The 15,617-nt window shown below is 40.7% G+C and overlaps 1 protein-coding gene across 1 annotated transcript in view; it reads right to left on the bottom strand.

Annotated features, from left to right (window-relative positions):
• TPH2 (tryptophan hydroxylase 2) overlaps positions 1-15,617 on the bottom strand; it is a 103,773-nt gene that overhangs the window by 36,587 nt on the left and 51,569 nt on the right. Inside the window, exon 8 of the mRNA XM_042246521.2 lies at positions 12,815-12,941. Coding sequence (XP_042102455.2) covers positions 12,815-12,941 — 127 coding nt within the window. The remainder of the gene's footprint in view (positions 1-12,814; positions 12,942-15,617) is intronic.

Raw genomic sequence — 15,617 nt, 5'->3', positions numbered from 1 at the left:
ACAAGACTTGATAGTATTACTATTCTCATTTTAAGGTTGAAGAAACTAGGGCACAGAGAGGCTAACTAATTTATCCAAGGTTATCCAACCAGTAAGCAATACAGCCAGACGTGAAGTCACATAATTTGACCTTGAAGCCTGCAGTCCGAATACCTACTACACTATACTGCCTTGCTAGCAAGTCCCTAACGTACTCAAGAAAAGCCCTCATATATAGGAGCGTTCACTCTATTTCATTCCAGCTTTCTGTTTCCGCCTTACCTGTATGATCATCTGAGATTAAGGGCTCTGGGTAAAGATGTTCATGATCTTATCAAAAAAACAAAAACAGTAGGAGGGGTGAATATTGGTTAGATAAAAGTAGCAATCACTAATTTGGGGACAAGAATAATGCAAATTTTGAAGACAAGTTTAAAAGATATATGAAAACCAATTTTCTTATTTTAAAACGTGCTAACTTTTTTCATGAGCTGCATCTGATGTTCACTAAGGCACTTTGCAAATTAGCTGAGTGAAAAATCATAATCTCTATATTTCTAGAGTACTTCCAATTTACTTTTTCTTCCGTTGATGTAAAAGGTAAAGTCTCTCCTGACAGCACAAGTGTTTGATCAATGGATCAACATCTTGCTGCTTCTTTTTCCAAAGCCAGGACTCCGCTTTACCAAGTTCTTATTTGCCGTGGCTAAATAACTTTTCAGAAAAACTAGGAGGTTATACGCCAAATTGTTAACACTGGTTATTGCTGCTGTGATATTACAAATGATCTTTGAATTACTTTCTTTGCTTATCTGTTTTTTAAAATTCTCTACAGTGACTATGTGTCACTTGCATAATAAGAAAGAGAAACAAAGGTTTATGAAAAGACTTCTCAATAGAGGAGTCCCTAATTCAGCCCCTGCTTCTCTTCATTGCTGAGGGAATGGGGTTTTTTCCCAGTTTTATTGAGACATAATCAACATATTTAACTGTATACATTTAAGGGGTACAGCCAAACGGTTTGACTTACATATATTGTGAATGATTACTATAAGAAGTTAGTTAGCATCTCATCTATCTTCTCATATGTATGTATGTATGTGAAAGTTGCTCAGTCAAGTGTGACTCCTTGCAACCCCATCTCATATAGACACAATAAAAAGCAAAAAGAAAAAAGTGTTTTTCCTTGTGATGAGAATTCTTAGGGTTTACATCTTAGCAATTTTCATGATGTTTTATAGACACTGTAAAGGACAGACTTTAAGACTGTTTAAAGAAGGATGAGGGCCCCGCCGTGATTTATTCCTTCCCAGCCTCCCGGCAGTTCTTACGTGACACCTACCCCGCCCTCAAATGATAGTATTTCCATTTTCTGGGAGCCTTCTCCCCAGGATGAAATCCACCCATCAGAAATGTTCCAGAAATGCCCACTCTCACAGTGACAAATATATAAAATTCTAAGCCAATTACAATATTTCTACAAAGGGCTCAAAGAGACTTTTAATCACCATGTGTTCAGTCTCACGTCGCGTTTCTTATTATGCTTTCTTTCACCATGGATCATAATGTACAGTAATGCATTTTACATCTACTAAATGCGTTCTGGGTTTTTATATCACTGTTCAGAAGAATAGCTCTGGAAAATCTTTTGACTCCTTTATTTGGAAACTACATTTGTGGAATAGGGTAATTAAATTCCTATAGTTCAATATAACATTACTTTTGCTATTCTTCTTCATAAAAAAAAATCCCAATCACCTCTCTCTGCTTTTGCTGGAAATGGAATTACACCACCAATATTTCTGTTAATATGAGCCTAAGATTTTGAAAACCTACTTTATTGTTGTTAAACTAGAGAATTCCTTCTTCTCTACATCTTTATGGAAATTAAAATGACTGTACAAATCTGTGCCTGAAGAATGCATTCCAGCTTACTTTGAGCAGAAAAAGTAAGACGGACTCAATGTCAGAGCTTTTGAATCACAGGAAGACGTTAGCTCTGTGTGAGGAACTAGAGGATTTAGGGGCTTGAAATGACTTTGAAATTAATCAACAATATAACTCCTCTGGTGCAGTTTGGATTTGGGGAGTGACCTGGTGGGCTGCCGTCTATGGGGTCGCACAGAGTTGGACACGACTGAAGCGACTTAGCAGCAGCAGCAGTGAGATTAATATCATATGTTGATATACTATATTAGACAATACAGCATACATCACAGAAGTATTTCATCTCATATGATCTTCATTCAGCATAGAGTGGAAGAAGAATATCTCCATTTTAAAGGAAACATTTGAGGCACAAATAGGGAACATAGTTGGTCCCTGAGTATAAGATCAAGAAGTAACAGAGCTGGTACTCAGGTCACCAAAAGATAAGACCCAGGTGTTCACAAGGACGTGGAGAAAAGAGGACCATTCTGCGCTCCTGGTGGGAAGGTAAACTGGTGCAGACACTGTGAAAAACATTACGAAGCGACCTCAAAAAACTGAAAACAGAGCTACTATATGATCCGGACGTTCTTCTGGGCATATTATCAAAGGAAATGAAAGCAAGATTTCAAGAGGTATCTGCACTCCATGTTTATCACAGCATTATTTGAAATAGCCAAAATATGAAAACAATCTAAATGTCCATTTGTGGACTAATGGATAAAAATGTGAGATGTATATATATAACACAGTAGGTCACTTCAGTCATGTCTAACTCTTTACGACCCTATGGACTGTAGCCCACTAGGCTCCTCTGTCCACGGGATTCTTCAGGCAAGAATACTGAAATGGGCTGCCATGCCCTCCTCCAGGGGATCTTTCCAACCCAGGGATCTGCATCTCTTACATGTCCTGCATTGTCAGGCAGGTTCTTTATCACTAGTGCCACCTGGGAAGTCACACACACACACACACACACACACACACACACACACACAGTGAAATACTATTCAGCCGTGAGAAAGGAGGAAATCCTGCCATTTGCAACAACATCGATGGACCATGAAGGTATTACACTAAGCAAAATAACTCAGAGAAAGACAAATATCTATAATGTCATTTATATGTGGATTCTAAAAAAACTGAACTCACCAAAACACAAATTAGAACGGTAGTTGCTTCCCTGGTGGCTCAGCTGATAAAGAATCCACATGCAATCAGGGGGACCCAGGTTCAATCTCCGGGTTGGGAAGATCCCCTGGAGCAGGGGATGGCTACCTACTCCAATGTTCTGGCCTGGAGAAGTCCATGGACAGTATAGTCCTATAATCCAAGGGGTCGCAAAGAGTCAGACACAACTAAGCGACTTGCACTTTTTCACTTCACTTTACCAGAAGGTGGGAATCAGGGGAAAGGGAGATATAGATCAAAGGATAGAAACCTCCAGCCGTAAGACAAGCAAGTCCTGGGGATCTAATGTATAGAGTAGTGATAATAGTTAATAATACTGTGTTATGTACTTGAAAGTTGCTAAGCAAGTAGATCTTAAACATTCTCATCACAAAAAAGAAATGGAAATTATATGAGGAGATTCAGGTGTTAGCCATCACTATCATGGACACCATTTTGCAACAGATAAGTATATCACTTATACAAGGTTGTAAGTCAATTACATCTCAATATAGTTAGAAAAAAACAAAGCTGGCACCCAAACCCCATCAGGCTCACTTCAGGTTCGGACCCTTCCCACAACATTACCCCACACCATGCACTGCCCATCAAACCATCCATCTAGTAACTTCATCAAATTCTGAGACCCCAACTGCTGGCTTGCAGTGATTTTTGAGGGTAAAGTCAAGTGGGCACAGAGCTTAACACACAAACAGGATGAACAGTTATTGAAGCAGCTCTAACTTTATGAGCTTCCAAATATCTAAAATAAGCTGTTGGGTTGGTTTTTTTTTTTTCCTCAGCTGCAGTTATACGATGGCTCTCTGAGGCCCCTAGGATACAGTTATAAAATGATGAACAAAGATTTGAGTTGCAAAAATGGATGACTATTCCGAACTGCAAATAGATTTGTTTCTAAACATAGTGAGCAATGTAGAGCTCACTTTTTAATTCCCAGTAACAATGGTGTTCTCATCATAATATAAATAGATGACGAACACCTATAATAGCAACCATGAAAATTATAAGTGAAACATATACAGATAGTGCCGAATAGCCTTAGCTCCAGTATAAACAATCTCAGGAGAGAGTACAGTCAGAAGAAAGAATGGCCTTGGAGCACGCAGGTAAGAAAAAGACCAAGGGCAGGGGTGGAAAAAAAAACCAAAAACAAAGACAAATGACAGAAGTGAAGCTCTAAGGGGCTGGTTAAAGAAATATAGAGCTCCTTGCAGGGCAAGACCACTCTTCTCTGCACAGAATACATAAACGTGAAAGTAATGAGTTGGAATAGATACTATTAATTTTTAATTAAGTTACTCTCAGAAATAGCACACTAACTCATCATCCACCCAAACATCTCAATTAAGAACATGTAAATGTGCATTCCTTCCAGCTTTTTGTCAGCTTTGTATCAAATGATCCAAATGCCTAACCTAGTTCAAAGACTCTACATGGAATAAATAAGCCTGGGGCTTATTTCAAGCTTTCTGTAGAGCTATTAAATGGTCATTTTTAATGTAACACATTTCAGAAAGAAGTAGAACTGGGCATAAGCTTTTTAAAAGCTGCAAGTTCCCATGTCCAGCCAGGTAGGCAAACTCATAAGAGATGGGGTAACAAGCTAATGTCCTCCATAGACAGGAAAATATTCATTAGCAATTCATAAACTAATGTTCCCTTTACGATTACACTTCTAATGTGAATTACAGTCAGTTGTTAGTTTAAAGCTGACCGTACATTTCATTACCACTCTCAGCAACAGAAAGTCCTAGTTATACCTGGAAATTCAAACACACTTCATTTACAGCCATCAAAAGCCCCAAATAATGCAAACTTTTTACTTGGAACAAATAAATTATTTGTTTTTATAAAGTATAAACAGCACCCTATATTGTTCATTTTTTGACAGTCCTTTCTTACAAAAAAAATTAGCTGGTGATTTTTTTTTCATTCAGAGATTCTGCTGACAATGAATCACATCCTTTCAAAAGAACATCTAGACTTGTATCTCCTAAACTGTGCTCCTTGGAATGTTAATAGCTTGGGATGCTAATATGTCTTCCATGAAAAGAGACTTTAGCAACCATCTAATTACTGGGTTGGCCAAAAAGTTTGTTCAGGTTTCTCTGTAACATGGGGAAAACCCAAATGAATTTTTTGGTCAACCCAGTACTTTCTTAATTTTCAAGTTCACATTTTAACATTTCTAAAATAGAGCTTCTTACAAAAAATATTTTAAATTTTGCTAACTGAAACTTCTTTCCCCTTTAAAAAAAAGCTATTTATGATATGTCTTACTACCAATGTCATCTTAAGATGGAAGAAACTTCAGTTTGTAAAAATAAAATTTTTATCACTTATAAGATTCACTCTGCACATTATTTTAGGAAAGGCCCTGAAAACTCAACACTTTGAAAACAAAGTTGTTTATTTCATTTAATCTAGTTTTCCCCAAATATATTTGTCTATGGATCCCTTCTGTCACAGAGCTCATAATAACATTTCATGAGACTAATATTCTGGGAACGCATTATGGAAACAACTGGCTGTTCCTTCCTTACCCTTGGCCAAGACTCTGTGCTCACCAGCCTCACCAAGACTCAGGGACAGAAGCTCCTCATCAGGAAATGAAGGGAAACATGTTTTGGAGTTGACAGAACTGAATGGATGACCTAAAACTCTCTGTAAAGGGAAAATTCGAACTGGGCCAGAGGCCGATTTAGCCTGCTTGGGAAACATCTGTGGTGCGTTTCTGCTGATTGCTTTCTCCAACAAATGATGCAGAGCTTCGCCTGTTTGAAATGCCTTTATGACGTGAGAAATGAACAGACGGAACTGAAGCCGTCTGCACCGTGGGCTGCGACGCACTGCGTGCTGCAGCATCCCTTTGCACTTCCTAACAGGTGGGGAAAGGGAAGCCAGTAATCCTGCTGGGACTGGCTCCTCAGTTTGCCTGCTCAGCAAGTTTCTGTGTGTGCATTCCTGTGAAACTGAACGGCCTAAGTCATCCGGCAAGCGAGCAGGTGGCAGGAGAGTGCGAGAGCAGACACACAAAACGGGACCGGTGACAGGCACTCAGAGACACAAGGCTCCATTTTCAGGCTCAGGAGAAGTCCTAAATAAACTCAGGCCACACTGCACAGTATTTACCTGGCAATACCCTGTGAACCCAGTTTTTAGGAAAAGTATTGAATCTGGAACTAAGGCTAAAGGATTGCCATATGCCTTCTGAAAAACATACCCGAGCCTTGCCTAACAGGCAGACCTGTGTACCAGGTCACCTGCTTCTCTGGACCACCAGTATATCAGCAGTACCTGGGATCTCATCAGAAATGCCAGATTTCAGGCCCCATTCCAGACCTAATTGCCCAGAGTCTGCCTTGTAACGAGATATCTAGGTTATTTTATACACATTACCATTTGAAAACCACTGACATAGGGGATATACCCTCTGTCTGTCTTCCTATTTATATTGATTGAGGCCCAGATGCCAGGAAGTCAGGTGTCAATTTTGTGAAGATTGATAAATTTCAAGTTATTTTTGTCCACTAGGCATGCAAATGATTTCTGCCTGGTAGAAAAGATAACTTCAAGGTTGCTGTTCTTTGCTCCACAGAACATAAAACACTTTGCCCCTTGTTTCAGAATTCCTTCTTTCAGGGACTAGACAGTCTCGGTCTCTGAAATTCTTCTCTTAGCGAAATTTACCATTTTGCTTTTAGCTCATGAGTGAGTTAAATAAATCGTCAACACATGCTCAGCACATATGTATGACAGTCATGCCTGTGACTGTTTAAAGTTGTAATTCAAAACCAGCCACCTCTCAACGGCAATAAGATATGTATTTCTAGTGAACACAGTAATAGCCGTCTTTCCTTGGGCAAAATAGCCAGCTGTCCAGTAACTGGTAATTGAGTATGTCCAATATGAAATAGAAGTGAATCCAGCATGGGCTGGTCCCTCTGCATGGTATAATACAATCCAACTTTCAATACAAGGGCTGGCAGCTGAGAGCCTATAGTTCTGTTTTAGCTTGCAAACAAAGATTTGTAGTTAAAGAATATTTTGTTTTATTTTTATTTTTGGATGTGAAGGCTTTTAGGTATAAGATGTATTCTCTGGTTCTCCACAGGCTCCAATACTCCTTATTATCCTATATCAGGCTATTTCAGACATCCTTGCTACTGTCTGGCTCCTGAAGGCATTTAAGTTTACAGCCCTTAAAGAAGACACTAATCTATTAAACCCATGTAAGCCAGCACTACTGTGGGAGACGGCTGGTCTGAAAATTACAGCACATGCTAGGCAGGCATTATTGGGAATATTTTTGCATATCTATCATGCACAGACCCTGGACAGCTATGATGAGTATGAAGAGTACTGCTGCCAAATCCAGTGACCTTATTCATTATCCACCAGAGGGCAAATTATTTACATGTATAACAGTGCATTTCAAATACAGTTACTGAGCACCATCAATTTATTCAGATACAAAAGAGTTTCATTTAAAGAGTTCTCAGGGAGCTGCAACCATTGCCCACATAAAACAGCAGAGATAGCTTCATTCTCAAAAATGAGTGTTATTAAAATGTCAAAATAAATATCATGCAGAAATATAGCAAAAAGAGGCAGTAGCTATAGGCAATAACCTGGTCCCTCTGAAATCATACCCAGAATTTCAGAAGCAGCTTGTTTTAAACAAAACAAGAGTTTGGTGGCGTCCACCAGGCTTAGCAGAGGTTGCTTTCTTCCTTAGATGGATTTGTTGATGGCACACCACAGAAAGTTATTAAGTATCTACTTTTACCAGGCGTGACTCTCCTTTTCCTAAGTGCTTAAATTGACTAAACAAGGAAAGGGAGGCAGTATATAAACAGTCATTAATAATATAAATCTTACCTAGAGTAAAAGAATAATAAGGGCTGTCTCATTTTTCTGCATAAATAGTGATTTCTGTGCTTTTCCATTTGTCCTCTCTATGGATTTTTCTCCTTTGGTACATCTCATCTCTCATTTTGCTCTAATACTTTTTCAGGAGACTTAATGGAAACTACTTGGAGGAAATCAGCTAATAATACCTCCGTTTCTCATCTGGACAGCTAAGAGGCCTCACTAACCACCACTCTTCCTCCGCCATTGGTCTTTTTACCCTTCTCATTGAGGCTTTACCTCTTAATCTCTTAGTCCTTGCAACAGAGTCATTAAATTGAGCTTCTAGCTTCAGCATATGGCTTGATAGTCCTTAATATGTGTGCCATCCAATAGGTTATTTATTCCCAGGTTTACTATGAACTTGCCTAGATGGAATCTGTTTTCTTTCAAGCCAAATTCCAGCAGTTTTTGATTCATTTTGTTTTAACTGAGGGATAAGATGTGGTGTTGGAAGTCAATGGCAGTACAGTATTATTTCAGCACAAAACCTTGCTAGTCTCCTCACGCTGGGAATCTGTCTTCCTCTATATTCTCCCCATTGTGCGGGTAAAACTTTCCAAATTTTTCCTTGGTCCACAAAATACTTTTCAAAGTAAGTGGGCAGTCTATAAAATTGAGAAAAATGGAACTGCAGGGCTTGTGAGAGACAGAAAATCAAAGAGAATTGCTCATGCAAGATCTGCTCCAGCAAGGTCAGGAAAAGAGGAGATCAGGCTCCAACTCTCCACTGTGTTTAAAGAAATGCATAATCTTTAAGTTGAAGTCTTTTGAAAGTTGATGGTCTCCTTGGTTTTTATAACCGTCAAAGCCACTATGAGGTTCCAGACTTATTCTCTCCCTTGAGAGGCTTTTGATCCTCCACAACCTGACTCTGCATCCCAGTCTCCAACAATGAGTTCAGAACTCAGACACACTTAAAAGACTTAAATGTACTTCTACTATGTATCTGCTTATGCATATAAATGAAAGCTAACACTGACTCGGGGTTTCCTGTATTTTTGTGTACTGGATTGTGAGTTTTTTGAAGTAAGTACTACTTCATTGCCTTTCCCCTATTCCCACCCATGGAACCTGGGATTCTTTAGCCACTTAAAGACTATCTGTTGACTTGAATTGGCTCCTGCAGAAAAGTGGTATCTTCTAGGCAAAGAACAATTGAAAAAGAGGAAGAAAGAGAACAAGAGAAACATGATTAGTGATCTCTAATAGATGGAATTGTTTCTGACCACTGGAACTAAAGCAATCCATGGCCAAGGGTATTGGAACCATGCAAAGGAATACAAGTTCCAAAGGAAAACTTATTCTACAAATTCACTGGCCCTAGTGAAAAAGGTTTCAAGCTTCAATTGTTGGTTTTACCTTGCAAATGTAAAAACAGAAGCAAAGAAGAATGCCCTCTCAAAGATATCCAGAACCTATGAATATGCTATCTATGCAGCGAGTTTGAATGGGGAAATTCGTGAATTACCCAGGTAGGCCCCACATTAGCCCTTAAAAGCAACAGTGGGTGAGAGACGGAGAGAGATGTGACAATGGCAGGAAGGCCAGAGAGATGCAGCATGGCCGTGTTGCTGGTGGATGAAGGGAGCCACGAGCCAAGCTATGCAGGCAGCCTTTAACAGCGGGAAAACGGCCAGAAGACAGTCTCCCCCAGAGCCTCCAGAGAGTGACACAGCCCTGCTGACACCTTCCTCTCAGCCCAGCAAGACGTGTGTCAGACTTCTAACTCTATGAAACTGCATTTACCCTGTTTTAGATGAGGAGTAATTTGTTCATTGTAATGACAGAAAAGGTGATCCTTGGTTTCAGCATGGTCCTCTAAACTGAGTTTGCAGCTGTTCAGAATAAGACAAGCAAGCAAACCATCCATCTCTGATCAAGAGTATAAGCTACAGGGGTCAAAGGAAATGTCAGGAATTTTCAGACAATTTCAAGGAATTCGCGGGGCACAATCAAGTTCTGAAATGTAGCATTTAAAGCCGAGCTAAGGTTTGAGAATTAACTAACAGGACTTACGGTGCGGGGGTTTTAGAATACATCTACAGGGCTTCCCTGGTGCCTCAGTGGTAAAGAATCACCAGCCAGTACTGGAGACATGAATTCAACCCCTGATCTTGGAAGGCTCCACATGTTGCCGAGCAACTAACCCCATGTGTCACAACTACTGTTCCCAAGTGACTTAGAGCCCATGCTCCACAAGAAAAGCCACCACAATGAGAAGCCCATGGACCGCAACGAGCAGGCAGCCCCTGCTCGCTGCCACTAGAGAAAGCCCACGCAACAGCAAAGACCCAGCACAACTATAAATAAATAAAATAAAATACACCAACAAATGCTCTGATGCTCCTTTCTCCAAACAATAGAGGTGAATTGTCCTCCCCTTGAGTGTGCACTGGAGTGAGTCCCTTCTAATGAACAGAACGTGGCTGATGTGATTAACACATGATCAAGTCACAAAAGGCATTACAACTTCCTCCCTCAGTACCCACCTCTGAACTGACTTGCGGACACAGCGGGGGAAGGAAAGGGTGGGATGAATGGAGAAAGTAGCGCTGACGTATATGCAGTATCCTGTGTATACATGCCATTACGTGCGATCACGTGTAAAATGGAGAGCTAGTGGGCAGCTGCTGTATAGTACAGGGAGCTCTGGGCTGAGGGGAGGGACATATGTATAATTATGACCGATTTGTATTGCTGTGCTGCAGAAACCAACACACCATGGTAAAGCAATTTTCCTCCAATTAAAAACTAAATTCAAAAATTAGCTATCTCTATCTCTTCCCTTTTCTCTCTTTCTTCCCCTCTCTCTCTCCTCTTCCTCTCTGCCTCTCTCTCTTCTGAAGGAAGCCAGTTGCCAATATCCACATGGCTGAGCCATCTTGGGAGAACTTTCCCAAATCTGAAGACATCTATAGGTCTAGCCCACTTCTTAATAGCAAAAACAAAGACTCCCTGAGACAAAACCACTCAGCCAAGCTGCTCCCAAATTTCCAAACACAGAAACTATGAGATAACAAATGTTCATTGTTTTAAGCCACCAAGTTTTGGGATTACTTGTTACATAGTAATAGATAACCAAAATACACGAGATGCAATTCCTAGAGCAGAGGTTACAAATTGGAAGAACAGATCCTAATTCAGTCTACAAATATATTTTCCTCAGCTCATAATGGCAGATTTTTTTTCATGAGCTAAAATTTTTAAATCATTAAATTTCACTTAGAAATCCAGATTTCCAATCTCTCTCAAATTTAGAAGATCCAGCAACACAAAGGCCTACATTCCCATCTGGCAGCCTTCTGCTGTAAAAGACACACACTCTCCCGTGCTCATGGCAGCCCCCACCAACCCCTGTTCATCGCCACACTGACACCAGCAGCATGGCTATTCCACTATTTCTCTTTAAGCAGAATAATATTTCTCAGTTTCTATGTCTCTATCAACATTAGGAAACAAAAGATATATTAAAAGGGCTTTGCATCTTAAGAAATCTAGGAGACCGTTTATTTTCTGGTGGGAGTGAAGAATATTCCTGCATGCCTAATATGTCACCAATGTACGTCTGTCAAACACACAATTTAGGATCCTGTTTTTCCTTCCTCCAATAGCTTTGCTCATTGTTGTCAACAGACTGTCCCCTGTAGGTAAGTGAGTTTGTTACTCTGGCCTCTTCATATGGGGCTAGGATAAAGCATATGAGTTTGCTGGACTGGGCTCTTCAGCAGCTTAAAGGTAGCTGCCAACATTACACCTTTCTTCTCATATGACTTGTTTTGCAAAGAACCTTGCTGAGATTATAGTATCTATTCAATCCTTCTCTGGTTTTGTACTTATAATAATTGTTTAGCATGAGCTGCTTAATGCTGGCTCAAATTGAGTCTGAAAAACCCATACTGACTAGTCAGAAATGATCCCAAGTACAACTCCTGCATGCATGCTAAGTCGCTTCAGTCGTGTCCAACTCTGTGTGACCCCATGGACTGTAGCCCACCAGGCTCCTCCATCCATGGGATTCTCCAGGCAAGAGTACTGGAGGGGGTTGCCATGCCCTCCTCCAGGGGATTTTCCTGACCCAGGGACCAAACCCATGTCTCACGTCTCCTGCGCACAACTCCTACTTAAATGCATACTTTTCACTATTACAAACAATTCTAGAAAGCAAGCATTGAACTGGAACAAGGGGCTTCCCAGGTGGTGCTGGTGGTAAAGAATCCGCCTGCCAATGCAGGAGACGTAACAGATGAGGGTTCAGTCCCGGGGTTGGGAAGGTCCCCTGGAGAAGGACATGACAACCCACTCCAGCACTCTTGCCTGAAGAAATCCCATGGACAGGGGAGCCTGGAGAGCTACAGCTCACGGGGTCACAAGGAGCTGGACACGACTGAAGCACCTGAGCAGCAGCAGCAACACGAGAGCCAGCAAACGGGCCAAGTCCGGCCCACTGCCAGCTTTCGTAAACAGAGTCTTCCTGAAATCCAACCACGCGTTCACTTGCATGCTGTCTGTGGCTGCGTTTACATCACACTAGCTGAGCTAAGCAGTTATGAAAGAGACCTCCGGACCTACAGGCCTAAAACGGTTACTAGCTAGCTAGCCCCTGAATGAGAAGGATGAAATACAAAGATTTTGGCAGTTAATAAACCAAGTACCCATTGTGCTACAGAGGAACACACGTGGGGGAAATAAAGTTGCCATATCCTCTCCAGAATGTGCCCTATTATTCACAGTACCTCCAAAGCTTTCTTCATCTTACAAATGGACATAAACAGAATGGGTTTCGGGTTGAAAAGGAACTCACTGTGGCTAGTTTCTGAACATCTTCATCCGACGCTCCCAGAGATGCCAGGCCTATTTCTTGCGAAAACTGAGCAAACTTAGGATCTGCCAGCAGAGGGACATGTCCCAGGAGTTCATGACATGTGTCTCTGACAAGAAAAACATCACAGAGAAATGTCAGATGAGTTAAATTATCACTGGTAGAAAAATACCTCAATTCTAAATATAACTTTGTTACTATAATTAATTACTGTTACTAAGTTTTATCAACCCTAAGATTTTTTATCACATTTTAACAACTGAAATCCATATGCATCCTACAACAAATGGCATCTTAAATTATATGATATACAGCACTTTAATATTTTGCTAGTAATATTAAAATATCTACTATTTTCAAGTAGTAGATATTTGGCAGTAGTAGATACTCGGCATTTTGTCATATGCCAAGCATGTGGGAAGTGTTTTGCTACATACATTGTCTCTTTTAATATTCAGAAGAAACTTGAATTAAAGTAATTTATAGGTGCCACATTCTCTAGATCATGGGTGGGCAAACTGCAGCTGTTGGCCAAATCTAGTCTACTGCTTATTTCTGTAAAGAAAGTTTTATTGAAACACAGCCATGCCTATTCATTAATGTACCGTGTGTGGCTCCTTTTCACTAAAACAGCAGAGCTGAGTAGTTGTCACTGAGATCCTATGGCCCGCAAAGCCTAAAATATTTACTAGCTGGCCCTTTACTGAAGAAAGGTTGACTCCTGCTACAAACAGTCATAAAGCCACAATCTGAATCCAGCTTATGGTGATTTCTAAGCGCTTGCTCTCAACCCTTAAGTCACACTGCATCTCATGTCACCCTTTTCTGGCACTGGGCAAGAGCAGAGGATCATAGCGTCGAGAGGCTCTTCCCATAGACAAAGTTTTATGTCTATAACACAAGCAACTTCCTGGAGCCTGCACATTGGAAGACCCCCAGTCCTCTGGCTTGTCCAGCCTGAACTGGGTCATAACAGAACTTTGGATCCTCTCTCATTTGCCTGGGCTTCCACTTGGAGCCAGATGACCAGGGAAAGGCAGGTAGGTGCCACAATGAGACAAACTGTTTCCTGATACCAAACAACACTGCAATGCTTTCCCCTATGATTCTCTGAAAATGAGTCAAAAGGCAGACCATATTTCATTTTCTTGACAAAACTAATGAGCCAGGTAGTAATTGAAAGATGTTTCCTGATATCGCCTGGCCTTCTCGTAAGTGTTACTACTTCAAACAGATGCTACAAAATAAATGCCAGGTACTGCCACCATCAATACAGGTATAAAGTAAGCCGGAGGGCTATGAGGTTGAGGCAAGGGGATGGTGGTCAAGGGGAGATGATGGATACCAACGTAAAACAGACAGCACTCCTCAGTCAAAAAACCCCGTCCCCACAACTCAAAGCACACGTCCAGCCCTGGCCAGCCACTTCCCAGATATATCAGGTTGAGAGGACAGCCAAACGAGACGTGTAGACATGATGCTAAAAGAAAATCCAAACTCATTCCCCATCAACTATGTGCCGAGAGTCTCCTTTTTTTGCACAGAAATTGGATTTGTGGAAGACTGTGGCGGTCACTCTCCAATCACACTGCTTAAGGCAGACAATCAGACTCACTGGACTTTAGTGCATAAGAGGAATTTAAATGTTATTAGAACCCCTCATTTTACCTGCAAAGAAGTTAGAGACAGGAGGAAATAAAGAAAGCTAACATATAGTAGGCTCCTGTTATGTGCTGAGTATGATGCTAAATGTTTTCATATCCCATTAGTAATTTCATCTTCACTTCCAAAGAAGTCTTACTAATGTGAGAAGAAGTCTTTGTAACGTGAGACCAGGGTAGGTCATGGTTGCTGTGGTGGTGGATTTTTGGTGCAAAACTGGGTTCACTTTTGAGCTTGTTAAATGCTTGATGAGGACGGTCTTCTATTAATATCTGCCGAGGTACCAATGGAGTCCAAACACTTATAGGCAGCAGGGAAAGTGAAAAGTAGCAGTTAAAAAAGAATGAAGGAAAATGTGAGAGATCCAAAGTCTTTAAGGAGCCAATTCTCTGTGGTAGAAAAGGAGCTCTCACCTGGGTTTCAAGTTAAGGTGTCATTATCAGAAACCTATAACTCAGAGTCAACGTAAGAGTCTTTAATAGCATTACAATGATAAGGTAATCCAACCATACATAGAAGAGAAAAGAAATTAAAATTTGAAAGAAAAAAATCATACAACACAGCAGAATAAGTTATATTTTTTCATTAAGAATGAAGGCCTGAAGCCAGAATTCTCACAGATTTACTAATGACACATTCTGAATGCCTTTGCTCTGTTCTGAGCAGAAATGATTGCTCTGTGTTCTGCTGGTTTGTACTTTCTTCACTGCTCAGTTTCCACATAGAGACCCCTAGAAGAAACTGCTGTTCAGATCAAGCAGAGATGCAGTTTACATAGTAACCCCACTTCTCACTGAGTCAAGGCTCTTTAGCACCGAAATTCCAAGACCATAAATAGAGCTGCTATCTTTTATGACTTTGGTGGAATATTCTCAGCAATAAACACTGGATTGGTCTCATTCCAGGCTCTTTGGCTAAGGCACATTGTGTAGAGAAAGGTAACTAAAGTGCCTGGAAACTCTTCAACCAGCAAAGAGAGATGTTCCATGTTGCTAATTTAAAAGTTGTTATTTTGTTTAGTTTCTCTGAGACCAAAGGACTTGGAAGCTGCATTGACTTCCAACTCAGAGGCTGAAAGAGGTTCCAGACTATTGGAATCTGAGGGAGAAGGCTGAGCCTTCTC

Source organism: Ovis aries, chromosome 3 (assembly GCF_016772045.2).
Source record: "Ovis aries strain OAR_USU_Benz2616 breed Rambouillet chromosome 3, ARS-UI_Ramb_v3.0, whole genome shotgun sequence".
NCBI lineage: Eukaryota > Metazoa > Chordata > Mammalia > Artiodactyla > Bovidae > Ovis > Ovis aries.
Note: the sequence above shows the minus strand (reverse complement) of the source record. Positions and strands in the feature narration are given on the sequence as shown.